The 27,990-nt window shown below is 41.8% G+C and overlaps 2 protein-coding genes and 1 long non-coding RNA gene across 4 annotated transcripts in view; 1 reads left to right on the forward strand and 2 right to left on the reverse strand.

Annotated features, from left to right (window-relative positions):
• Positions 1-1,535: 1,535 nt before the first annotated feature.
• LOC132206021 (putative nuclease HARBI1) lies at positions 1,536-2,390 on the reverse strand. The gene has a single exon (XM_059638123.1). It carries the CDS (start codon positions 2,388-2,390, stop codon positions 1,536-1,538), a length of 855 nt encoding a protein of 284 aa, XP_059494106.1.
• Positions 2,391-4,379: 1,989 nt separating this feature from the next.
• Positions 4,380-27,990, reverse strand: part of LOC125456974 (uncharacterized) — a 202,602-nt gene continuing 178,991 nt past the window's right edge. For both annotated transcript variants that reach the window (XR_009446130.1, XR_009446129.1), the window contains 2 exons: positions 23,838-23,944; positions 4,380-4,606 (listed from right to left, as the gene is read on the reverse strand). This is a non-coding gene — a long non-coding RNA (uncharacterized LOC125456974). The remainder of the gene's footprint in view (positions 4,607-23,837; positions 23,945-27,990) is intronic.
• Positions 23,700-27,990, forward strand: part of ankrd55 (ankyrin repeat domain 55) — an 87,177-nt gene continuing 82,886 nt past the window's right edge. Inside the window, exon 1 of the mRNA XM_059648408.1 lies at positions 23,700-24,184. Within this exon, the coding sequence (XP_059504391.1) occupies positions 24,145-24,184 (40 nt within the window). The 5' untranslated portion in view covers positions 23,700-24,144. The remainder of the gene's footprint in view (positions 24,185-27,990) is intronic.

Raw genomic sequence — 27,990 nt, forward strand, 5'->3', positions numbered from 1 at the left:
TGCCAATTTCATTGGACAAGAGTCCTCTCCTCATCCCACAGATTCCTTCACCTATCTCCAATATTCTCCCTCCACCTGGACCCTTCTCCTGGCCTTGTGTCTGCACTCACCTGTCCGTTGAAACCGTCGCTCTTCTCTTGGCTCCATCTCAGCCTATCCATTCACTCCTTATCCCCTTCCACCCCCTGTCTTCAACACATATCCCATCTTTTACAGTTGTAGCGTCATACAGCATGGAACAAGCCCCTTCATCCAACCAGTCCATGCCAACAATTTTCCCAAACTAAACTAGTCCCATCTATGGCCAGACAGCAGAGGGAGGTCATGGGATGAAATCTGCCGGTTAAATTGTTAAGACTGCAACAAGTGCAGAAACTGCTAGAGAAACTCAGCAAGTCTGGCAGAATCTGTGGAGAGAGAAACAAAGTTACAATTTTGAGTCCCATATGACCCTTCTTCATAACTGAAATTTTTTTTAAAATACTCTTGAAAGATGCTCACATTTGTTCAGTTCTTCCAGCATTTTCTGTGCCTGTTTCAGATTTCCAGCATCTGCAGTATTTTGCTTTTATCATAGAATCCCTCTTGTCTGGGAACAGAACTTTCGGCCCAACAAATCTACACTGTCCGTCAGAGCATCCCACCCAGACCCTTCCCCCATAACCCACCAAATCTACACATCCAAGAACACTACAGACAATTTAGCATAGGCAATCCACCTAGCCTGCATATCTTTGGATTGTAGGAGGAAACCAGAGCATCTGGAGAAAACCCATGCAGACATAGGGAAAATGTGTAAACTCCAGACAGACAGTTGCCCAAGGGTGGAATCGAACCCGAGTTCCTGGCACTGTGAGGCAGCAGAGCTAGCCACTGAGCCACCAAGCCACCCTCCAGGTGAGGTTTGAACTCACAACTTTGGCATTTCACATGCTGATTGAATGGACCACTGGAGAGGCATGCCGTTTAATTGTATTGAAATTACATTTATAGTTTACTTACTACCAGCTTAGAGGATCTCTTTATTGGGATTTAGCAGTGCCAGTATAATGCAAAAGTGGCTTTAAAATCTAAATCTATAGACACACTTAATTTGAAATGAAGTTTAATTGCTTCTTTCATTAATACGCATTATGCTGCCTTCATTGCATTGCTGGTCAGTGAATGGCTTGTGTCATGGAATCCTTCCATTTTTTTCAAGTGCAAATGCAGTATGCTTTATGTTAGTAAAGGAATTTCATATTTCTCTATGTATGCTTGTTTGTTAACGCTAGGTCTCTGATAACTAAACAGAGAGGTCACATCGCAACTTGAGGGCTGGTGACTAAGGCTGCAGGTTTGTCTAGTGTGCCAAAGTGAGTTTGTCGCACTACATGTGAATTGCAGAGTACTGCTATTTCAGTGTTCAGGATACTAGAGAATCACAAAACATGGAATAGATTATAATGAAAGGGAGCACAGGTATAGATGATAGTATGAGCAAGGGTCAAAATTCTCAAAGGAATGATGGGCTTTAAAGTCAACAACTATTGAACTTACTCAAAGGCATCAAGTATTAGTGCCTGACGCATCAATCTTCCTTGTTGGACTGTTGGTGTTTCAATTGATTCTTCATCATCACTGTCAGACTCTTGCTCTGCCATAGATTCTTCGTTCTGTTCATCCTCCATGGTGAGGCCTCTTTGGAGAGCAAAATTGTGCAAGATACAACAGGCCATGATCATTCTTGAGACCTTGTGGGGACTGTACTGTAAGACACACCTTGAACGATCTAGACATCGAAAGCGCTGCTTCAGAATCCCAATTGTACATTCAACTGTTATCCTTGTTTTTGAGTGTGCTTCATTGTACCTATGCTCTGCTTCAGTTCTTGGATGTTTCAAAGGGGTCATCAGCCAAGGTTGGAGAGGGTACTCTTTGTCACCCAGCAGCCAACCTCCCATGCTTCCCTCTTCTTCAAATAATGCTGGCACTGAGGATTGCCTTAAAATAAATGCACTATGTAAGCTTCCTGGGAAGTGGGCATTGACCTGCATAATTCTGTGCTGGTAGTCACAAACCAACTGCACATTGATGGAATAAAAGCCCTTATGATTCATATAGGTCACTGCATCATGCACAGGTGCCCGAATAGCAACACGCATGCAGTCAATGACACCCTGTACTCTTGGAAAGCCAGCAAACCTGTAGGAATGTGTGGCCCTTTGCTGTTGATGTTGTTCATCTATTGGAAAACAAATGAAATTGTCAGCCCTGCAAAATAAAGCATCTGTAACCTCTATGATGGATCTGTGTACAGCAAACTGGCTAACACTACAAATGCTGCCAGTGCTTGCCTGAAATGACCCTAAAGCATAGAAGCTCAGGGCTGTAGTGACTTTCACGGCCATTGGTAGTGCTGTACTGATAGTAGATTGAGTTTGCAAATCTGCATTCAACACATGACACAATTCTGTCACAGCCTCCCGGCTAAGCCTGAGCTGCTGGAGACACTGTTGCCAGTCATTCCCAAGTAGCTTTGCCTTGGACGATATACCCGGTGTGTTGGGTATTGGCAGGATCTAACTGTCCGCCGTCTGTGCCATCTTACATCACGAGCTGCCCTCTCCTGTTCTTCCTGGTCCTCCTCAACCAAGTGCAATGCAAGTGAAGCACTAAACCCAATTCCCATTATCTCCAAAATAAAGAGTTCTCTCTGAACTCTCGCTGATCAAGGGTTAGTGGCAATAGCTAATACTGCACCGGCCATAAATTATCATTCCTAAAAAAACAGCCTCTGCTGTGTTTAATTTAAATAGCAATCATGGCAGTATTAACAATTCAATAAGATCATGAAAACAACTCAATAACATAATACCAAACGAAACATTCCTGCCAGGAATAATCTTTTAGCACATCTTTTAGACAGGTGAGATGTAACACAACTCCTTACTTGCTACTAACACTTCAATAGAACAGCCATTAATTGTAGAATCAACAGCAATCTGCAGGCTATAATCTGATTGTAATTTGCAAAGTTAATGCTTCATCATACATGTATAAACGAATTCTTGTATATGTAATTTTGTAAGGACATTTCTGAGGGGGTATATCAATAAAGCTTAAAATTGAGTCTTTTCAAAGCTTCAGCAGATCTACAAATCTATCTTACATTCCTATCTAATTTTGGTGCACTTATGTGGATTATATTGTCCGTAAGTGTGTTGATATTTGAATTTGCAAAATGCCACTTCATGTGAGATCAAGCAACTTAATGTTGATAATAAAATGTGAGGCTGGATGAACACAGCAGGCCCAGCAGCATCTCAGGAGCACAAAAGCTGACGTTTCGGGCCTAGACTCTTCATCAGAGAGGGGGATGGGGTGAGGGTTCTGGAATAAATAAGGAGAGAGGGGGAGGCAGACCGAAGATGGAGAGTAAAGAAGATAGGTGGGCTGGTTGTGTGGTGCAGTGGGGGGAGGGAACGAACTAGGCTGGTTTTGGGATGCGGTGGGGGAAGGGGAGATTTTGAAGCTGGTGAAGTCCACATTGATACCATTGGGCTGCAGGGTTCCCAAGTGGAATATGAGTTGCTGTTCCTGCAACCTTCGGGTGGCATCATTGTGGCACTGCAGGAGGCCCATGATGAACATGTCATCTAAAGAATGGGAGGGGGAGTGGAAATGGTTTGCGACTGGGAGGTGCAGTTGTTTATTGTGAACCGAGCGGAGGTGTTCTGCAAAGCGGTCCCCAAGCCTCCGCTTGGTTTCCCCAATACCAGCTTCAAAATCTCCCCTTCCACCACCGCATCCCAAAACCAGCCCAGTTCGTCCCCTCCCCCCACTGCACCACACAGCCAGCCCAGCTCTTCCCCTCCACCCACTGCATCCCAAAACCAGCCCAGCCTGTCTCTGCCTCCCTAACCTGTTCTTCCTCTCACCTATCCCTTCCTCCCACCCCAAGCCGCACCTCCATCTCCTACCTACTAACCTCATCCCACCTCCTTGACCTGTCCGTCTTCCCTGGACTGACCTATCCCTTCCCTACCTCCCCACCTCTTCTCTCCTCTCCACCTATCTTCTTTTCTCTCCATCTTCGGTCCGCCTCCCCTTCTCTCCCTATTTATTCCAGAACCCTTACCCCATCCCCCTATCTGATGAAGGGTCTAGGCCCGAAACGTCAGCTTTTGTGCTCCTTGGACACTGCTGGGCCTGCTGTGTTCATCCAGCCTCACATTTTATTATCTTGGATCGTCCAGCATCTGCAGTTCCCATTATCACTGATACAACTTAATATTGACACTATTTTCTAATAAAGAATTTAATGCTATTGAGTTCCATCCTGGTATGTCTCTTCTAGCTAATAAAAATATGTCAGTAAGGTGAGAAATGCAGTTAACTCCATTTTGAAAGGGTTTTATTCCTTGTCAGTTATCCAAATAATCAGGGTATTCAAATAGTGCCAGATCTCCCCGATGAAGCAAAGGATGATCTTGAGTCCAACACTCTGAAAGGTCTTGCATCCACCAGTAGGGGTCTGTACTTCATCTGATTTGGAATCCATAGAGGATATTGATATCATACGGGCTGCCATTGATGTTTCACAAATCTCAATGGACTGATAACCCTGTCAGAAGAGTAAGAAAAAAGGACAAGTGAAGAGGGAACTGAATAGAGCACATACTCTACCACAGTGTGATAACTCAACATCATTTCAATTATGCAGCTCTTCCTTGCTTTGCGTGTAATTGTAATGCTGAAACAAGATTTTTTTTAAAGAGCTTCCTTCTCATTAAGGAGGTTTCAGGCCAGTGCACAATCAACAATCTCCCCTGAAAAACAGGCCCTTTGGCCCAACAAGTTCACACCACCCCTTGAGGCATCCCACCCAGACCCATCCCCTATAACCCACACATCCCTGAACACTACAGGCAATTTAGCAATAGCTGATCCACCTAGCCTGCACATCTTTGGACTGTGGGAGGGAACTGGAGGACCTGGAGGAAACTCACACAGACATGGGCAGAATGTGCAAACTCCAAACAGACAGTTACCTGATGCTGGAATTGAACCCAAGCGCTGTGAGGCTGCAGTTCTAACCAATGAGCCACCATGGTGCCCCAACTTTTGGTACTTATAATAAAACCCTGTCAACTAGTTTTTAGATGATATGCAGCAGTTCATGTTTTTCTTCTCCTTTATAATAAACTTTGATGTTCCTTGTTAGAATTATGCTTGCCACCTCTTTTATTGTAAATCTGACATATGGGAAGTTTTTAGAACACATAAAAGAAGACAAGAAGCAAATGAGAAAAGGAAGAATAGAATATGAATGTACTTTTGCAAAAAACATAATAATATACTGTAAAAGCTTCTACAGGTAATTAAAAAGGACATGGTTGGCTGAGTCAAATTTGAGCCCATTAGACGTAGAGGTCAGCAGAATTTACAATTGGGAATAGAAAAATGGCAGAAAGAAAATTGATTACTTTGTATCAGTTTTCATTAAGGAAGATACAAGAAATCTCAAAGATTAGAGGTCTAAATAACTAGAGAATTTGAAGAAATGAAGGAAATTAGTACTTGCAAGAAGGTAGTAATGAAGAAATAATTAGGGTTGCAAGTTGATAAGTGCAGGAGTAGCGAAATCTTGCTTAAATTGTACAGGAGCTTGATTGGACTGTACCTGGAGTACTAAGTGCAGTTTTGGTCTCCTTATCTCAGAATAGATATTATTGTCATAGAGGGAATATAACAAAAGTTCACCAGATATCTTCCCAGGATGGTATGACTAGTATGAAGTGAGACTGGGAAAACTGGTCTGTATTCTATTGAGTTACAAAGAATGAGTGGTGATTTCTTTGAATATTCAAAATACTTGGAGATAGACAGGGTGGATGAAGGTAAGATGTTTTTCCAGATGAGAGTCAAGAATGAGGGGACATCATTTAAAAACAGAGGGTATACCTTTTAGAACAATGATGAAGAGAAATATTTTTACTCAGAGTGTAGTGAATCTTAGTAATTTTCTAACCTGGAGGGCTGTGGAGGTTTAGTCTTTGAGCATATATAAAGTAGAGTTCACAGATTTATGATTGCGGAAATAGTGTCGATAAAAGGCACTGAGGCATTTGGCCAGTCATCATTGCAATAAATGGTGGAGCAGGCTCTATTTGCTGAATAGCATTCTCCAGTTTCTATGTTCCACCATTCAGAGACAGACCACCTCAGTATCAAATGGCACAAATAAAACTTGCGTCTTTCAAGCCAGGTTTCACTCTGAGACGTGACCTATCAAGCATTGTCATCAGCTGTGCTTTCAATTCATGCATCTCATTATAAATGCAATATAAATATTCACACAAAAACTTTAATTCTATGCTTCTACAATTTTTTTCACTACTCTGACATCTACTTCACTCCCCTCCATTATTGCCTTGTCCTTTCTCTTTAGCTTCCAAAATCTCTCCTCACACAAACGCTCCTATCCTCCACCCCTTTACTACTCAGTTTTAAAGCCTCTCTATAGCCAAGGTATAAAACATGCCAGGACACTAGTCCCAGCATGCCTCAGGTGTAGGCTGTCCGAGTTTAGCTCCTTTTTTCTGCAGTACTACTGCCATTTTCCTATGAATTTAAACCCATTTCTCTATCACCACTTTTGGGACTCTACTCTCAACTGTAAAACCCAATTATACAATCCCTACAACAAATACAAGCATTTTTACTCTGCTCACTTTAATGGCCTCTTGCTACATGGTGCCACAGACAGCTTGCACATTCTTCCTGCAGTCTTTCTTCTTGTCCACTCTAGCTGCAAAAATGTCAAACCTGTTGGGGAATTGCAGGGATAACAAAGTGTAGGTCTGGATGAGCACAGCAGGCCAAGCAGCATCTTAGGAGTACAAAAGCTGACGTTTCAGGCCTAGACCCTTCATCAGAAAAGTGTATAGGTAACATTCCTTTTTACTGATGCATTGCTGTGTCTAAAGTTTGGACTCCAGCTTATCAATTTGAAAGCAAAGCTCCTCAAGCTGCAGACACTTGCTGCTAATAGAGTAATCATGGATCACACCAGAATCCATCACTACCAATGCACTACAGTTGCAATACATCATCTTCCCTGCTTTCCTTATTTTGTTTCCATCTAATCCATTAGGTTTCAAGCTTAGAATGTCACTTGATGATTATCTCTAGCTACGTTATGGTGGTTAACTATTTTTGCTATAAATGAATCACAATCCTTAAATCTCCCCATATCTAACTAACGTCTCTGGGTTTCAACTCTCACTGCTCACTCCTTTTTAGTAAAAGGTTAGACTGGTACCTCCTCCCCTTTTACTGAAAATGAGGAGTCAATTGGGAGAGGAAGTACTGCTCTGGCCTTTTACTAAAAGGGAATAGTGCTGTGAGATGTCAACTAATAACACTGTTGAAACTGTATGAACAAATGTTAATTGTTTTGTTTCTAACCTATATCAGCTGATTTGACAATCAGCGCATTCCAGCAGAAAAGTTTTCAAACTCTCATGAAAAGAAAATAGGCAATAGTTGTCAAAGTTTAAACAGCAGGACATTTAAAAATCTTCAGATTAACCGTGATCTTATTGATTGATGGAGCAGTTCAGGCGCTAATTTGCCTACTATCACTCCTAATTTGTATATGTGAAACTTATACTGGTGTTATTTACCCTACAAGAGCATTTAAACCTACTCCTTCAATTAATGACTATCACATTATTGCCTCTTGCAGAAGTTAAAATAATGTCAATTTGAATTCAGCACAAAGCTCAAATGGTGCTACTAAATTTAGCTTTCCCTCCTGTGCGAATCACATCCCATCCTCTTTCCCCCAACAGCAAAAATTAAATTTGTTAGAAATGAGGGTGTGACTTGTGTATTTGAGTCTCATTTTCTATTTTTAAGTGATCAGAGAGACTTCCTGACTCCACATAAATCTAGCCTGGAGTGTGAAACTAAAATCACAGAATTTTCTGGTAGCAGAAACAAGAAGGATGGTGGGTAGGTGAACTTGATTTAACAGGAGCCAGAAAATCAGATTCTTGCAGGCAGGATAAACCTGACACTGACTAAATAAAAAGCAAAAGAACTGCGGATGCTGTAAATCAGGAACAAAAACAGCAGGTCCGGCAGCATCTGTGAATGAAAAAAACAGAGCTAATGTTTCGGGTCCAGCGACACTTCCTCAGAACTCATTGAATAAAGTTTAGTCCTATCTACTATTTCTGAGACACTGGAACAATTCATATCCAATTGCAGCCAGACCCAGTCCATATCTAAGCTTGGGTTGATTAGCAGCAAGTAACATTTACGCCAAACAAATGCTAAGCAGTGACCATTTACCATAAGAGAGAATCTAACTATCGATGTTCCGTAGAATTGCCGTCACTGAATCTTCCACTATCAACATCCTGGTGTTTAGCATTGACCAAAAACTGAACAGGAGTAGTCATATAAACACTGTAGCCACATTAGCTTGTAAGAAGCTAGGAATCCTGCTGCGGGTGGTTCAACTCCTGATTCTACAAAGGGTTCCATCTACAAAGCAGAGTGAGGAATCTTGAGGAATACTCCCCACTTGCCTAGAAGAGTGCAACTCCAACAACACTGAAGAAGCTTAACACTATTCAAGACAATGCAGCTCACTCGTTAGCACCACATCCACAAATATTCACTGTATCTACAAACTGACACTCAGTTGCAGCAGTATGTACGATCCATAAGATGCACTGCAGAAATTAACCTGGGCTCCTGAAATAGCACCGATGCAACCCATGACTATTACCATGAAGAAGGGCAATAGTAGCAGATACATGGGAACACTACCACCTTCAAGTTCCCTTCCAAGCCACTCACCATCCTGACTTTGAAATATATCACCATCTCTTCAATATCACTGTGTCACAATCCTGGAACTATCTCCATAATAACACTACAGGTATAATAACATCAAGTGGACTGCAACTTTTCAAGAAGGTAGTTCAACACCACCACCTTCTCAAGGATGCTTGAATGAAAAAAGAGCCTGCCAATATCTCTTCCTTCACAACGACTGCCATACAATGTGATAAAGAGAACCCAGGTTGATTCCTAAATCAACCATAATATTTTACAGATGTGCAATATGATTGTCATCAACCACAGCCGTTTCAGATTCATTATTAAATATTACAAATAACAAAGCCCAGCAAACATAGAAAATAGAAGTAGCAGGAAGAGTAGGCCATTTGGTACCTCGAACCTGCTCCATTATTCAATATGATAATTAACTCAATACACACTTCCTACTTTCTTCTCATATTTAATCCCAAGAACTATATCTAACTCCTTCTTGAAAATATTCAATGTTTTGTCCTCAACCAGCAGAAAATTCCTCAGGCTCACTGGTCTCTGAATGAAGAAGTTTCTCCTCATCTCAATCTTAAATGGCCTACGCCATTTCCTTAGACTGTGATCTTTGGTTCTGGACTTCCCAGACACAAGAATATCCTTGATTACATGGTGTAGAGCTGGATGAACACCAGCAGGAAAGCTGACATTTCGAGTCGAGAAGAAGGGTCTAGGCCCGAAACATCAGCTTTCCTGCTCCTCTGATGTTGCTTGGCCTGCTGTGTTCATCCAGCTCTACACCCAATTATCTCAGATTCTCCTGCATAAGCAGTTCCTACTATCTCTGTAACAAGAACATCCTTTCTGTCTTTACGCTGTCTAGTCCTGTTAGAATTTTATGTTTGTTTCATTGGCCATATAGTAGTCTATAGGAGGAAGGAAGTTTAAAAGGCAAAGTGTTTATCAGTGTCTTGTTGTTTCATTTAAAGAGGGAAAGGAAGTCTTCTCTCTTGATGATGTTACCTCTCAAGATAGGATATTCAGAAGTGAAATTCAGTTGCAAATGAAATGAAATAACTGCAAGTTATTGCTACAGGACCTTGTCTACCTATTGTTCTACTGTTAAGTAAGTGCTGCCTCCACATCCACCTACAATTGTTCCTGATATGGACACCAATTGTCTGCTACAATAGTCACGCTTCCTGACAAATTGCCACTAATCAAAGAAAAGTATTCCTTCCACTTTCAGACTAAGTACATCTGAGCATTGCAGTTCCCACTGATACGCCTACTATTTATATTTCCTGAGCCTATCAGCTGCCGATGTGCTCGACTGACTCATCAGCTTGACAAGAAAAAATACAGTGGCTTTCAGTTTGCCTTTTGAAGCATTTGATAAACATCTTGCTGAATCAAGCATAATAGACAGTTTAAAAAAAAATTAAAAGCATCATTTACTCCAAGGCCACCTATAATTTGTGATGTTATAGTGGATATGCAAATATTACTGAATATGTCTGAACTTGCACAAAGCAACTGATACAATAAAATGACTATAATACTTACAAATTGATTTCCCTTTACCTTTTAGTAGCTTAATTGTGGTCTCATCATCTTCAATATCAACCTAAACCAGGCTATTAATATTCTATCACTCTAAAGATTGATCCAGTCCTTTCAGCATGCTCATTCTTGGAATTACTTTTTCATAATGAAGTCTGTCAATTCATCCCAAGCTCCACTTGTGCCTTCTCCTTCTCCATCCAACTCTGTCAGCATAACTCTGTTCCCTTTACTCTTACATGTTTATTTACCCATCTTCATCTATTTGTTGATTTTTTTTTGGCTTATACCCAATTTTCAATGGACCTGAGAATTACTAGAAGGAGGATTATTTGGATGGTGGGATTTCCTCCCCTGCCAGCCGAAGAATTAGTGGGGAGTGGATCCCCAGCAATGTCTACTGAGTTACTGATATTTAAAGCTCCATGGAACATGGATTGATTGAAGTTGGAACTTCTGTCACTCAATCAGGTGCATGTTCCAACTCAAAGAGCTACCTGGAAGTTCTGTAATCCCAGCAGTGCCATTGGCCGCAGTGGTCAGGATTTGGAATATAAGTAGTCCCCAGAATCTAAGTCCCAGAGACCAGCACTAGATAATGTGGAAAGTCTCAATGTTAGGAAGGGGAGCTGAAGCGTTATGTAGGTGAGGAGGTTGTCATGATGACCAAATCACTAGTGGAATAACATTGAGGGGATCGGCTGAAATGGGATGTTGTTGACAAGTCATAGAACAGAAGGGATAACAAGGCATTCAAATGGTAAAGTATGGGAGGAGGTCAGTGGGTCACAGGGGCAGGGTCAAACATACATGTTCAAAGTTTTGGCAAAGATCTGTAGCTCGGGTTGTGGGTGAGGTTGTTGCCTTACTACCATATACAAACCCACACAGGTCAAAACCGGGAATGACAGTACCATAACGGACCAGACGGTATAAATTCCAAGCAGAGTAGAATGACATCACTTCATCGGAGGCTTCACTGATGATGTCAACTAGCATGGTGATGAAATGTTTGAACAAAAGCAAGCCAGCTTGGTGAGCAAGTAAACAACCTCAAATATGTTCAAAGTATGAAACAAAATCTCACCATGTCGAACAAATCCTCAAATCACTTCTTATTTTGAAAAGGCCACAGCTAAAGTGGGAAGAAGATGTCTTCTTTGGTTGTGCAGAGTTAGAGTTAAGAATTTTTGGCCAACTGAAGGGGCAATGAAGTAATCGTGAGTCCACAGGATGGAAAATCATGACTGCTGGGGTCAATTCCCAAATAATCACTTATCAACAGAACTCACGGTACCACATTGCAGTGAGATTCCATTAAGTCATGAAGCCAAAGTATATTGTGTCCTAATTGCCGTCTCATGAAACCTCAAGTATCTGATCCATAAATTACTCCAATGTTCCAACCGTCATGAAGACAGCAAACTCTGAAATCCTGGCTCGGAGCTCCTGCCAGAGATGGGAAAGCATGGAGTAAAGGGAAAGAAGGGCCACTTGACTGGCACCACAAATACAAACATTCACTCCCTCTGCTACCAACACACAGTAGCAGCAGTGCGTACCATCTACAAGATGCATGCAGAAATTCACCAAGACTGTTTAACCAGCAGCTTTCAAACCCACAAGAATCATAGGAGATACACGAAAATGCTAATACCTGGAAGTTTCATGCCAATCCACACAACATCTTCCCTGGAGATACATCACTGTTCCTTCTCTGTTATTGGGTCAACATTCTGGAACTCCCTTCCGAACAGCATTTTGGGTCTACCTACACAAAGTGAACTTCAGCCGTTGAAAACGCTGCTCACTGCCATCTTCTCAAGGCAACAAAGGCTGAGCAACGAATACTGACCCTGCTAGTGATGCCCATATCCTAAAGATGAATAAAGAAATCCATCTGACATACTCAACAGACTACCTGCTCACACATCTGGCATGGTCATCATTACGGATGGAGTTTGTGTGAAAGTACTTAAAATTTGAAGACACTGTCAAAGGAGAGAGCAAGTCAAGAGACTCAGAAAAAGCAGAAACCTCCAGCTACTTGAGCACAGGGCTGGCGCTCAGGAGGGTGCTGCCATGATGCTTACATGTTTAAGAACTCAGGTTTCTGTCTCATTGCAATGTCCTCAGGCCACACAGGAATGGTTGCTGGCAGATAATGGCTACTCCCTTCAAGCATATCTGATGACACCTTAATGAAATCTTCATACTAATCCAAAAGTAAGAGGCATCACTGCTCATACATCCTCCTGTGCCATGGTAGCACTATAGACCTTAGATAATGGGAACTGCAGATGCTGGAGAATTCCAAGATAATAAAATGTGAGGCTGGATGAACACAGCAGGCCAAGCAGCATCTCAGGAGCACAAAAGCTGACGTTTCGGGCCTAGACCCTTCATCAGAGCCTCTGATGAAGGGTCTAGACCCGAAACGTCAGCTTTTGTGCTCCTGAGATGCTGCTTGGCCTGCTGTGTTCATCCAGCCTCACACTTTATTATCTTAGCACTATAGACCTTGTTGGGATGAGGTTTTGATGCCTGGAAAGTTCCATTGAGGCCTTACAGAATAGCAGAGAACTGATGTGCTGCAGCTTTGTGGCATGCCATGCTATGCCCTTCACAACTTGAGCTAACAAAGGAAAGATGTCCTGGATGCATTGGAAATGGAGGATTGACAGCAGTCCTCTGAGGATGAAGATGAGAAGCAGATCGGGAATTTGATCAGGAGAGGCATTCAAAAGCAGTGCATTGTCAAGTATGAGAGGCAGACATAACCTAATTGAAACTTGCTTTCAGGATGCATTAGCTAAGTTTTGTCTTTATTTAGTTGTTTAACATTTTGTAGTTTGTATGACAAGCTGCATGCTTAGTGCAAAGTACACATGGACTTGTTATTTTTGCACTTCTTTATGTTGCTGAATGAACCTGATTGGTTAGAAAATAGATACAATCTGTTCAGGAACTACAGGTGACCCCAGTGTTGAGTATCTAAACATTACAGATCCTACTGACCATTAGGGAAAGAAGTATCAGTCAGTGAGACTGTACACTATCATCGCATGGCACTAAATTACATAGTTATTAGGGCTTCAGTCAGGATATAACATCCAAGTCATGTCCAGTTAACGTTCGCATGAATGTAACAGATTTAGAAAAATCCTAACGAGTCTACTATGGCCCTTCTATCATCAATCAGTATTGACTATTTCAGTATGCACCTAAACTGCTAAATTGCCCTGAAATGTCTGGGCATCCTGCTGTTGCATTGAATGTACAAGAGGCATTGCTTTGTGTAGTTTTTCTTGGCAGACTAGTACGCTATGAGACAGAACACATGCATTGTTCCTGTTCCTCCTTGAAAGGCACCCTTGATAACTGATAGATAGAATGAACCTTTTCCTCTAGAGATGTATGGAATTATCACTAATTCTGTACTCCCACTCACAAAGCAGGTATAAGTATGGGAGATATGTGCAGACCAGTCCTAGCTCAATTCCTGCAAAAATGTGTTTAGCCTCAGTATTGTTCACATTGTAATGCAATACCATGGCTGTAGTCATCAAGATCATGATTCAAGGATCGCTGATGTCTGACACTTTCTGTAGTCAAGAAGTCGGTTGCTCCTGAGAGACAAGCAATACTTGGCCATTCCAACTTCTTTCATCCATGGGATGTCTGAACAAGCTACTCATCTTTCATATGGGTGTGTCTTAACCAAGTCCAGCAGTAACAAAGATACAATGATGCAGCAGATATTTTAATGGTGCAAGTGCATAATAACAAAACTGCTAGACTACTTAAAATTATGTGTCACTCGTCCCATCAATGTGACATAAACAAGGTTTTGTCTTCCTCTCCAACTAGGTCTAAGTGCAGTCCTGCCTTCCACAGTTGGGATAGAAGGAGTCTGACTTGTCACCGCCCCAGTTGGCCTGGAAGATTTGGGCAGTCATCTCAAAGGCTCTGAGTAATATAGGTGGACTCCTCTTCACTTCAATTCAGTGTACTAACTGCTTCTGGTGAATCTGCCTACTGCGATTGTGCCTGTTGTGCATTTTTACGGTCATTAACACTGAAACCATGGGATCACCTTCTGGCTGGGTTTGAGCAAGCACCCGCTGTGCAGCGTTCTTCTGAGTGTCACAAGCCTGCGGCATTTCTTACTTGATCAACTGTGGAAATGTGTCACTGATGTGCTCATCAAATTGTACTCCTGAGTACCCACCGAAGTAAAAGTCTCTAAGCTGGTGGAGGCCGTAGGTGAAAGTCTCGCCAGTGCATCTTTTGAAGCTTTTAGTGGCTTCCTCCTCAGAGCTATGGTGATGAAGTCTTAGACACAGAGTACAGCTATTCTATGTATAGAGAGGAAATTAGTTGTGAAAATGGGATAAAGGCTTATGTTGTTTAAGAATGAATTAAAATTATAAGAAATGGGAGTTCAGCGCAACGTAGCACAATGAAGCTTATTAGATTAATTGCTCACTGATGTCTCCCCATCTCCACATGGGTAGTCATGCTTTTCCCAGACTAACTCAAAAATTTTCTTTTCATGTAGCATGAGAAGCTGTATTCTCAATCCCTCCCTTGCTGGTCTTGGTCTTCTCTGCATATTTCTGAGGCAGTTTTCCCAGTAATATGACAAATGAAGCTTCTCATGCTACATGAAGGTATTGAGGGTGATGGAAATGGATGGATGAGCCATTAGTGGTGTTGCAGGAACAGAACAGATGGCCAGATGGTATCCAATTGTGAGTAGCAAGCACAGATGGCAGGAAGTTTGCAGAATAAGATAACAGGCTGTAGAGCTGGATGAACACTGCAGGCCAAGCAGCATCAGAGGAGCAGAAAGGGTGACGTTTCAGGCCTAGACCCTTCTTCAGAAATCCTTGTCAAATTCTCCAGCATCTGCAGTTCCTACTATCTCTGAAACAGTTTGCAGAATGAGGTGGGAGGGAGCCAATGAACAGATATACTGCAAGCAATCGTGAGAGTTGTAGTCCACAAGCCTTAGTGAGACATGTGTGCAATGGGAAAGTTAGACCGAGATGGTGGCCCTGAGAATGGAGAAAGCACAGAGAAGGCATTTGCCGTTGCAGAGCAAAGAAGATCAATTACCTTCTTCCTGAACTGCTTTTTTAAAATGTTTTGCCTGGACCACAGTATGGACCTGGGATATTATTTCAGTCCAGACTGGTTGTGTTTGGTAGCATGGCCTCATTTGCTGGTCTGCAAGAAAAATCACTACTCTCTTCTCCATCCATCCACCAGCAGCTCTAGGTCCCAGGTGGTATAGTGAGGTTCTAGCTTTCTATTCCAAGCTATATCCTTGGTGATTACAGATGAGCACCTCAGTGTGAATAGGAGCTCCTGGATCCATATTTCTGAAGTCGTCTGCAGCTGGGTTTTAAATCTGGCATCAGCGGAAAGCCCCAGCAGAAGTGAGCACTTGCACCTCTCCAGCCAGGGGATTTCATTAGAAGAGTACCATAGTACCCAGATACATAATTAATGAGGACATCAGAATAATAAAGAGCAGGAGATTGTATGAGAAAAGTTGCCATGAGCTATGGCACATTTGGTGCCATGAATTTGACTCAACAAAACACTGACTCGAAATGGGAAAGTTCAGCACAATGAGTTTCAAAGTGATATTCAAATTCAGAACTGTAGGCCGGAAACTCTAGGCCTGAAACATAACCTTCCTGCTCCTCTGATGCTGCTTGGCCTGCTGTGTTCATCCAGCTCTACACGTTGTAATCTCATACTGCAAACTTTCTGCCATCTGTGCTTTCTTTACTCAGAGAATGGTAAGGGCATGGGATGCCCTGCCTGCAACAGTAGTAGACTCAACAACTTTAAGGGGATTTAAATGGTCATTGAATAAACATATGGATGATAATGGAATAGTGTAGAGTAGATGGGCTTCAGATTTGTTTCATAGGTCGGCACAACATCGAGGCCTGAAGGGCCTGTACTGCACTGCAATGTTCTATGTTCTATGTATCATAAAACTCTGGAAATTAGGCTCCAATATTCATATAAATCAATGGACTTTCCCTGACCAAATAGTGGCCAGGTATATTGATCTACTGTCACATATATTGGAATATGACTCTGGCACAGATTTTCTGCCCCATTATGCATAAAGCCAAATCAAATATTTCCAGCAATACTTATTTGTGTCCAGTAGCTTGGTGGCTCAAGCTAAGCATAGAGGAAGGATTATGTTCAGGCATCTGATGTAATGCTACAGCTGGACCTGGCTGCTTCTGTGTTTTTACATCTAGTCCTAGTTGCTGCAAAGATGGAATGGCAAACATCTGCAAATAAAAGCTGTTAGCTCTCATCAATCATTTTACATACACTATTACCATTTAAATGCAGAAAGTAAGCAGGCTTGCCATGAAGGCACTAGGAACTTTCAGAATAACAGATAGTAATAACAGAATAGCCTATATTATTCTATACACAGTCATAGGCCAGTCAGGCATTTATGAAGTAAAAACCCTTATGATTGGGATAAAGCATAGGTCTGAATGGCCATATATAATTTGATGATGGCCTAAACGACATAATTTCAGACCACCTCTGTTCTATTGAAAAGGATTCAATGAAACTCTTAAAACAATTTACAAGCAAACACATGAAAACCATAGGTAGCCGGGATCGGGTCATACCTTTGTCTAAGTCTGCTTCTTTGATATTGATACACAAGTTTAGTCACAACTGTACATTCAACACAGTTATGATCTCAAGGAATAACGTTAGCTTTTGAAGAAATTCAAACTCATAGTTATTAATTGAAATAAACATTCAAGATTTTATGTTTTAAACAAAACTTTTAACTGTAGATGAGTTAATAAGGTACTAGTAATTTTACCATATATAGAACATAGAACATAGAACAGTACAGCACAGAACAGGCCCTTCAGCCCACGATGTTGTGCCGACCATTGATCCTCATGTATGCACCCTCAAATTTCTGTGACGAATTTCTGTGCTTCCACAACTGCTGCTGGCAACGCATTCCATGCTCTCACAACTCTCTGTGTGAAGAACCCGCCTCTGACATCCCCTCTATACTTTCCTCCAACCAGCTTAAAACTATGACCCCTCATGTTAGTCATTTCTGCCCTGGGAAATAGTCTCTGGCTGTCAACTCTATCTATGCCTCTCATTATCTTCTATACCTCAATTAGGTCCCCTCTCCTCCTCCTTTTCTCCAATGAAAACAGTCCGAGCTCAGTCAACCTTCTCTTCATGAGATAAACCCTCCAGTCCAGGCAGCATCCTGGTAAACCTCCTCTGAACCCTCTCCAAAGCATCCACATCTTTCCTATAATAGGGCGACCAGAACTGGACGCAGTATTCCAAGTGCGGTCTAACCAAAGTTTTATAGAGCTGCAACAAGATCTCACGACTCTTAAACTAATCCCCCTGTTAATGAAAGCCAAAACACCATATGCTTTCTTAACAACCCTGTCCACTTGGGTGGCCATTTTAAGGGATCTATGTATCTGCACACCAAGATCCCTCTGTTCCTCCACGCTGCCAAGAATCCTATCATTAATCCTGTACTCAGCTTTCAAATTCGACCTTCCAAAATGCATCACCTCGCATTTATCCAGGTTGAACTCCATCTGCCACCTCTCAGCCCATCTCTGCATCCTGTCAATGTCCCGCTGCAGCCTACAACAGCCCTCTATACTGTCAACGACACCTCCAACCTTTGTGTCATCTGCAAACTTGCTGATCCATCCTTCAATCCCCTCATCCGAGTCATTAATAAAAATTACAAACAGTAGAGGCCCAAGGACAGAGCCCTGTGGAACACCACTCACCACTGACTTCCAGGCAGAATATTTTCCTTCTACTACCACTCGCTGCCTTCTGTTGGCCAGCCAATTCTGTATCCAAACAGCTAAGTCCCCCTGTATCCCATTCCTCCTGACCTTCTGAATGAGCCTACCATGGGGAACCTTATCAAATGCCTTGCTGAAGTCCATATACACCACATCCACAGCTCGACCCTCATCACCTTTTCTAGTCACATCCTCAAAGAACGAGATTATGTTTGTGAGGCATGACCTGCCCCTCACAAAGCCGTGTTGACTGCATTTGATCAAGCCATGCTCTTCCAGATGGTCATAAATCTATCCCTCAGAATCCTTTCTAACACCTTGCAGACGACAGACGTGAGACTTACTGGTCTGTAATTGCCGGGGATTTCCCTATTTCCTTTCTTGAAGAGAGGAATTACATCTGCCTCTCTCCAGTCCTCAGGTACGACTCCAGTGGAGAATGAGGATGCAAAGATCCTCGCAAGTGGCGAAGCAATTGCATTTCTCGCTTCCCAAAGCAACCGAGGACAAATCTGGTCCGGGCCTGGCGACTTGTCAATCTTAACGTTTGACAAAATTTTCAGCACATCAGCTTCCTCTATCTCTATCCATTCCAGCATGCACACCTGCTCTTCAAAGGTTTCATTCACTACAAAGTTCGTTTCTTTCGTAAAGACAGAAGCAAAAAACTCATTTAGGGCTTCCCCTACCTCCTCAGACTCCACACACAAGTTCCCTATGCTATCCCTGATCGGCCCTACTCTTTCTTTGATCATTCTCTTATTCCTCACATAAGTGTAAAATGCCTTTGTGTTCTCCCTAATTCGTTCTGCCAAGCCTTTCTCGTGCCCCCTCCTGGCTCTCCTCAGACCATTTTTGAGCTCCTTCCTTGCCTGCGTGTAATCCTCTCTAGCTGAACTTGACCCTAGCTTCCTCCACCTTATGTAAGCTACCTTCTTCCTTTTCACAAGAAGCTCCACCGCTCTTGTCATCCAAGGTTCCTTTATCTTACCCCTTCTTGCCTGTCTCAGAGGGACATATTTACTCGTCACTCGCAACAACTGTTCCTTAAACAGTCTCCACATGTCTATAGTGCCCTTACCATGGAACAATTGCTCCCAGTCCATGCTTCCTAACTCATGTCTAATCGCGTCATAGTTTCCTCTTCCCCAATTAAATATCCTCCCATTTTGCCTAATCCTCTCCTTCTCCATAGCTATGTAGAATGTGAGGCAGTTATGGTCACTATCACCAAAATGCTCTCCCACCACAAGATCTGATACCTGCCCCGGCTCGTTTCCGAGCACCAAGTCTAGAATGGCCTCTCCCCTCATCGGCCTGTCAACGTACTGTGTTAGGAAACCCTCCTGAACACACCTTACAAAAACAGCTCCATTCAAATCTTCTGCTCAAAGGAGGTTCTAATCAATATTAGGAAAGTTAAAGTCACCCATTACAACAATCCTACTACGTCCACACTTTTCCAAAATCTGTCGACCTATGCTTTCTTCAATCTCCCTGCTGCTATTGGGGGGCCTGTAGTAAACCCCTAACGAGGTGACTACTCCCTTGCTGTTCCTAATTTCCACCCATACTGACTCAGGCAGATCTTCCTCGACAAAGGAAGCTTCTGTAGCTGTGATACCCTCTCTGATTAGTAGTGCTACACCCCCTCCTCTTTTTTCCCCCTCCCTATTCTTTTTAAATGTTCTAAACCCTGGAACATCCAGCAACCATTCCTGCCCATGTAAACACTTAGATTTAAAACCCAAAATCGTCAAAGGGTCACTTCCTGCTCGTTTTTTGTTTCCACCCAAGAGTTCCCCAATGTACAATAGGATGTCAAGGGTTCCTTCGCTTCACTTCTTCCATATTGCTGCCATTGAGATGAGAGATTTCCCAGGAGCGTTCCCCTAGGATTCAGAAAGGCAAGATTTCAATTTTCTTCAGGCACCTAAGTTCTGTGCACAGCCCAGCTCAAACGTGGGTTCCACTGGCTCCTTGCTTAGTGACCTAAAGTTCCAGACAGCTTTCTCTCTTCCTACATGGTTATCAAATCACAGTAGTGTTATGGCGTAAAAGGAGGCTATACAGTCAATCATGTCTGCACCAACACTTCATTACTTAGTGCCAATCTTCTGTTTTTCACCAACTCTTTGCATTTTATTTCCATCCAAATACTTATCTAATAATGTCTTGAATGTCTCAATTGGACCTGCCTTCATCACAATTCCGGGCAATGCATTCCATACCCTAGCTACTCGCTGTGTGAAAATGCTTTTTCTTCACTTTAGACAGAAAACTCCCAACTGCTTCAATCTATGTCATAACTGAAATTCATTATTCTGAAACCATTCTTGTAAATCTGTTTTGCACTCTCCCTGTGTCTTCACATCTTTCAATAATTTAGCAGCCAGAACCAAACACAATACTCCAGATGAGGTCTAACAAGTATCTTACACAAATTCAACATCACCTCCTCACTCTTGTGTTCTTATTAATAATTATGAGGATAATGTATACTTTATTACCTGATCTCTCGGTCTGTACAGCCACCTTCAATTATCTGTTCACATATACGTGAAAACCCCTCTGTTACTGTATCACCGTTAGATTTGTACTGCTTATTTTATGTTGTCTTCTAGGAAAATGCATCATCTCGCAGTTCTCTGCACTGATTCTCATCTGTTATCAATATGCCCACTTCATCAACTTGTCTATGCCTTTCTAGAGTTCTGCACTGTTCTCCTGACAGGTTACAATTCTTCCAAATTCTATGTCTTCTTTGAAATTGTCCCCTCCGTACCAAGATCTAGATCATTAATATATATCAGGAAAAGCCAAGGTCCTAATACTGACCCCTGGGGAGCCCCACTGTAAACTTTCCTCCAGCTCACAGTAATTTCATTGCACATTATTCATAGTCTTTTTCAGTCCACTGCCTATAAGATTCCTTAAATGTATACGTTGCACTGTGCCAACCATCTCTGGAAGTCACAGAAACACAGAATTGCAATTTTACAGGAGGAGGCCATTCGATTTATCATGTCTACATCGGTTCTTCAGGGCTGTATGATTGTATGAAAGGCCTAAATTAAATTTGTTCTTGAGCCTCATCAAAATAAATCAGATGAGCTGTATGCATCAATGAAGATCTGTGACACAGAGATAATGGGAACTGCAGATGCTGGAGAATCAGAGATAACAAAGTGTGGAGCTGGATGAACACAGCAGGTCAAGCAGCATCTTAAGAGCACAAAAGCTGAGTTTCGGGCCTAGACCTTCATCAGAAAAGGGGGATGGGGAGAGGATTCTGAAATAAATAGGGAGAGAGGGGGAGGCGGAGCTAAGGTGGATAGAGGAGAAGGTAGGTGGAGAGGAGACAGACAAGTTAGAGAGGCTGGGATGAAGCCTGGAGAGGTGAGTATAGGTGGGGAAGTAGGGAGGGTATAGGTCAGTCTGGGCAGAATGGACAGGTCAAGGGCATGGGATGAGGTTAGGAGGTAGGGAATGGAGGTGTGGTTTGAGGTGAGAGGAGGGGATAGGTGAGAGGAAGAACAGGTTAAGGAGGCAGGATTGAGTTGGGTTGGTTTTGGGATGCAGTGGGGGGAGGGGAGATTTTGAAGCTGGTGAAATCCACATTGATACCATTGGGCTGCAGCGTTCCCAAGTGGAATATGAGTTGCTGTTCCTGCAACCCTTAGGTGGCATTGGTGTGGCACTGCAGGAGGCCCTGGATGGTCATATCATCTGACGAATGTGAGGGGGAGTTGAAATGGTTTGCGACTGGGAGGTGCAGTTGTTTACTGCGAATCGAGCGTGTTCTGCAAAGCAGTCCCCATGCGGAACATTTTTGAACCTTTTATGAAAAGCCAGCAGCTTTAGGTTACTCACAATGGGGGGGAAATAATTTTCCAGTCAGAGCAGAAATGGCTGGAACGTCCATGCATGTGGGGCTTATTCTACACATTTCTCACAACAGTACCTAGAAAAGAATCAGAAGAAAAGTACCAGACTGTGTGCCTGGTAAGCAAAATCCCTGGAGGAGACCTTGGTTTAGAAAACCAGTTCTCAAAGACTCTGCCTACTACTTTATTTATATAAGCTTCAATCCTCTTCCCAACAGCTTCTAAAAACGCTGAGTTCTCATTTACGAACCTAGAGATAGATCAATTAACAGAAGCCTTTGTTGTTTGATGATTATCTGCCAATGGCAGTGAAGATGCTTTAATGAAGGAAGTGGAAGGGTTTTATTGTCTTCTTCTGTAACCTGACAGGCATTGTTGAGTCTGACATTAATTTATGAGATCAGTGACAGTCTAAGGCTAGACATACCCCTGATGTGTATGTAAACAGATGCTTGCATCCCCACCCCGTGTATCCCTAAACTCTGGATACACTCTAGTTTGCATCCTTGTGTCTCCCACTGTCATAACATTTGAATGTTTGCAAATGTCCCGGAGTAGGGAAGAATTAAACTTATAAGCATGGTTTCACCAAATCTGTGATGTTTCCATGTTCTTTATCAATGGCGCCATTCAGAAGTGTGAGGGGGCAATCCAGCCACTTACCTTATAGCAGCTGAGTGCCAGTGTGGGTGCTTAGAACAGAACAAGAATGACTGTTGGAGTGGGTTCTGGCACAGGCATTCAGACCACATGCAGAGGCCGTGCACTGAGCTGCTACACTATAAACGTCTATTTAAAATTTCCTACCTTACTGTAACGTTACCCCTTTCATATTTTCCTATTTTTAATTTATTTTTCAACTCTGGAAGTAATGTGACTACTTTCATTTCTCTGCTGTACCCAAGAATTGTATCTATGTACTTATACTGAAGATGCTGCTGTAAGAAGGCAGACATTGTAAAAGATTTTCACTGTACTCCTAAAATGGAGTACACGTGACAATAAAAGAATATTGTATTGTATATTGTAACTGCACAATGATAATAAATATTTTCCTGATATTCTTCATAAGATTGTCACCATCTGTAAACTGAAGCCTATGGTTTTGGACTGAGGTTTAAGAATGTACAAAGAAGGTTATAGGATGTGGTAAGCTGTGTTGTATTTTACCAAGTATTTTTATTTATTCTGTGAATATTGATAACTAAATGTAACTATGCGTATTTTTCTGTGTCTGCTTTACAATAACTTTTCCAAACTCTTATAGATAAATACCCCAACAGAATTGTAAGACCCAATATTGTGATAAATCAATTGCTCATTCTTTCAAGGGCATTTTCAGGATTTTATTTATTATTTCATTTCTTCCTCCAACAAATGGGAGCAGCACTTTTGTCCAAATTATCATTTTAGTACTAGCTGTTTTCATGAGTTCTTAAGGAAGCGTATAACACAAAATACTGATAACACTCCTCCTAGCACTTAGATGCATAAATATTTCGTATACCCAGGGTGCACTGCCAGTGTGCACATGCTCAGTTTGGATCTGAAAACCATTGTTCACAATAAAATGCTACTGTTTCTCTTAAAGTAATACTGCTGGTGCTGGTCTAACCTGCATCTTTTTCAAGTGGCAGATTATCGGTGATTATTTCTTATTCTGAACTGATTGTTGAACAGTCTTACCAACCTGACTAGAAGGAGCACCTTCAGTCCAGACATTGTGTGGATTTGTTCAGTCAGCTCAGTCGTTCCCATCAGATCTAGTCCTCCAGAAGCAGCAGCTGCCACCGCCGCCTGTGGAAAACAACTTGTTTCAGTGATAGGTTTACAGCAGCACTGTTACTCTCCTTGATAACCTGTGGCCGTAAAGTGATTTATTCCTGAACATTTTGTTTGACGACAGCTGTTGTTTTATTTGCTACAATCTCTGATTCTCTGCTGGAAGCACTAGAGATTGCATTTTCTTGCTCCAGTTACAAATAATGAGATAGAAAATGGATTTTAGTTCTTCACCTGTTTTTGACGAGCACAAAGGTATGACTATTTTTGGTCTGAATTAAAATAATAATATTATTAATAATCTTGTTCAGATTTCTGCTGAGATATCTACAGTTCAAAACAATCAGTGCTCTTCAAATAAAAGTGGTGGATTAGCAGGCTGCATCTTTGAAATATTACTTATGATGTTATTTTGTACATCCTGTCTGAGTTTTAAAAATGGAAATATCAACTTTTATCTTTCTGAATATGTTAAATATAAGCCTCAAATTCTGGTAGTGAGTATTCTAATGATAACCAGTACATTATACCTAACAGGAAAACCTACTCCTGGCAATCAAACAAGAGTAAATGTTTTAACTGCAATTCAGCTACTGATTATATTATTTATTTAATCCTTTTTTAAATTCATTCATGGGATGAGGGCATCACTGCTTGGGCCGGAGTTTATTGCCCATCTGTAATTGTCTAGAGAGCAGTTAAGAATCAACCGTATTGTTGTGGGTCTGGAGTCTCATTTAGAGAGGACCAGGTAAGGATGGTAGTTTCCTTCCCTAAGGACATTAGTCAACCAGATGTTTTTTTTTCCAACAATCGCCAATGGATTCATGGTCATTGTTAGACTCTTAATTCCAGATTTTAACTGAATCCAAATTCCACCATTTACTGTGGCAGGATTTCAACCCAGGTCCCCAAAAGGTTTCGACAGAAAGCAATGGAAGAGATTGCTGAGCCTTTGGTGATGATCTTTGCGTCCTCACTGTCCATTGGGACAGTACCATGTGATGGGAGGGTGAAAAACATAATTCCCTTGTTCAAGAAAGGGAATAGGGATAATCCTGGGAATTACAGACCAGTCAGTCCCTATTCTGTGGTGGGACAATTATTGGAAAGGATTCTGAGAAAAAGTATTTATGATTATTTGAAAAAGCGCAGTTTAATTAGAAATAGTCAGCCTGGCTTTGTGAGGGGCAGGTCATGCCTCAGAAGCCTTATTGAATTTTTTGAGGATGTGACAATACACATTGCTGAAGGCAGAGCAGTGGAGGTGATGTATATGGATTTTAGCAAGGCGTTTGATAGGGTTCCCCATGGTAGGCTCATTCAGAAAGTAAGCAGGCATGGAATTTGGGGAAATTTGCCTGTCTGAATACAAAACTGGCTGTCCAATAGAGGATGCTAGTAGATGGAAAATATTCAGCCTGCAGCTCGGTGACCAGTGGTGTTAAGCAGGGATCTGTTCTGGGACCTCTACTCTTTGTGATCTTTATAAATGACTTGGATGAGGAAGCGGAAGGGTGGATTAGTAAGTTTGCCCTTTAAATGAAGATTGGTGGAGTTGTGGATAGCGTGGAGGGCTGTTGTACGTTGTAATGGGACATCGACAGGATGCAGCCCTGGGCAAAGAAGTGGCAGGTGGAATTCAACCCAGAAAAGTATTAAGTGATTCATTTTGGAAGATCGAATTTAAGTGCAGAATACAGGGTTGATAGCAGGATTCTTAGCAGCGTGGATGAACAGAGAGATCTTGGGGTCCCTGTCCATAGATCCCTCAAAGTTGCTACCCAAGTTGATAGGGTTATAAAGAAGGCGTATGGTGTGTTGCCTTTCAATGGCAGGGCAATTGAGTTTAAGGTTATGCTGTAGCTGTATAAAACCCTGGTTAGACCACACTTGGAATATTGTGTTCAGGTCTGGTTGCCTCATTATAGGATGGATGTGGAAGCTTTAGAGAGGGTGAAGAGGAGATTTACCAGGATAAAGCCTGGACTGGGGGACACATTTTATGAGGAAAGGTTGAGGGAGTTAGGGCTTTTCCCATTGGAGCGAAGAATGATGAGAGATGACTTGATAGAAGTGTATAAGATGATGAGAGGCATAGACAGAGTGGACACCCAGAGACTTTTTCCCAGGGTGGAAATGACTATAATGAGGGGCATAATTTTAAGGTGATTGAAGGAAGGTACAGAGGAGAATGTCAGAAGTAGGTTCTTTACACAGAGTGGTGGGTGCATGGAATGTGCTGCCGGCAGTGGTAGTGGCGTCAGATGCATTAGAGACATTTAAGTGACTCTTGGATAGACACATGGATCATTGTTTAATGTAGGGTATGCAGGGTAGTTTGATCTTAATAGGATAATAGGTTGGCACAACATTGTGGGCCAAAGGGCCTGTACTGTGATGTGTTCTGTGTTCTAAAACATTGCTTGATTAACAGCCCAGTGTTAATACCCCTAGGCCATTGGCCCTCAAGCTGTTTTTGTCTCATAGTTGACATGCCAGAATCACAACTTAATCATGCATTTCATTATAAACATTACCAAATTTTAAGAACTGACCAACTTTAGAAAATCATACTGATAATTAGTAATCTGGGGTATGGAACACCAAAAAGACAATTTGATATGTGGTGACAATGTTATTTTGCAATGTCTATACCAGGTGGAAAATGGATTCATATAATTTCTTACCAATGTTAATAAAGTGAACAATTAGCAATGGTTTCAATTAATTACGCACGTATTGGCGGAAATGCATTCAGACTGACACCAAAATGCCAAACAATGCAGAATTTTTTCAAATTTCTTACAATATCATGAATTTTGAGGTTCTACACATTTATTTGGTGCCTTCACATGTACAGAGATGCGAACAATTTTAATACATATTGATATCCTTCAAGTTGGGTCTTTTAGTACTAGAAAACACACACATTCTAATTAGATCCTTAATATCAGCATTAAACGATTCCACAATAGTTTTCGCTATGAGCCAGGTGTGCGTCGTGTACAGACCCTGGAGGGCACAAAATATAATCTACCAAATCCAGAATTTGAATTTTGTTCAGAAGTGAACAACCTATATTTGATTAATTGTACCCCACATTTCTCAAATTGATGTTAAGTACTGTAGCTCCAAATAACATGTGTAGAGTGATTTCACTCACAGACATTTACATATTAGCTAAATTGTGATCTAAATATGAAATCATACGTTATGTTAGTAGGGACATGGCTCAGGGTTTGCTTGACATATACAGGCATATTGGAATTCATTGTGGGAAATGTAATGAAAAAATGTTTATGTGCAGCTATTTATGAAAGTAAAGAAGCACACACAGTGCCTTTATGAACATAAAGCTAAGTCATTATATTTTGAGAAACAGCAGTTGCCAAAGGGGGAGAAAAATTTAATCATCTGTGTCTCAGCTGAAACGATCACATAAGGGAAATGAACCACATAGTTTAAACATCATCTTTAATTTGTAAATATATTTGTGGCGGACTTTCAAAGATCTATTTTGAAATTTGCACTATTACCTGCTTCTATCACAGCCTCAACAACTCTGTTGTTCAAACTCCCAGGCCTTTGCCACCTCCACACTCTTGTAATCTAATTCTCCCTAAATAGTGAGGGTGGTGAAAAAATGTAGAACCCATTGTTACCAGCTGGAATAATAGGTCATTCTGACAGACAAGAATGAGGACAACTAGCCCTTGATGTGGGTCAGCTAGTTTAGCAGGAAATGGCTAAACTAGCCACGTGGTATCAGAGATAATGGGAACTGCAGATGCTGGAAAATCCGAGACAACAAAGTGTGGAGCTGGATGAACACAGCAGGCCAAGCAGCATCTTGGGAGCACAAAAGCTGACGTTTATGGCCTAGACCCTTAATCAGAAAAGGATCCTTCTGATGAAGGGCCTCGGCCTGAAAAAACGTCAGCTTTTGTGCTCCTAAGATGCTGCTTGACCTGCTGTGTTCATCCAGCTCCACACTTTGATAGCCATGTGATATATCCATTTAAATGTAAATCTCTTGAACTTAAGGGAGATGAGGATTG

The sequence above is a fragment of the Stegostoma tigrinum genome, chromosome 1, assembly GCF_030684315.1.
Source record: "Stegostoma tigrinum isolate sSteTig4 chromosome 1, sSteTig4.hap1, whole genome shotgun sequence".
NCBI classification, from domain to species: Eukaryota; Metazoa; Chordata; class Chondrichthyes; order Orectolobiformes; family Stegostomatidae; genus Stegostoma; species Stegostoma tigrinum.

Excerpts from the sequence above, each read along its gene's own strand:
- LOC132206021 (XM_059638123.1), bottom strand. The coding sequence starts at position 2,390 with ATGGCCGTGAAAGTCACTACAGCCCTGAGCTTCTATGCTTTAGGGTCA.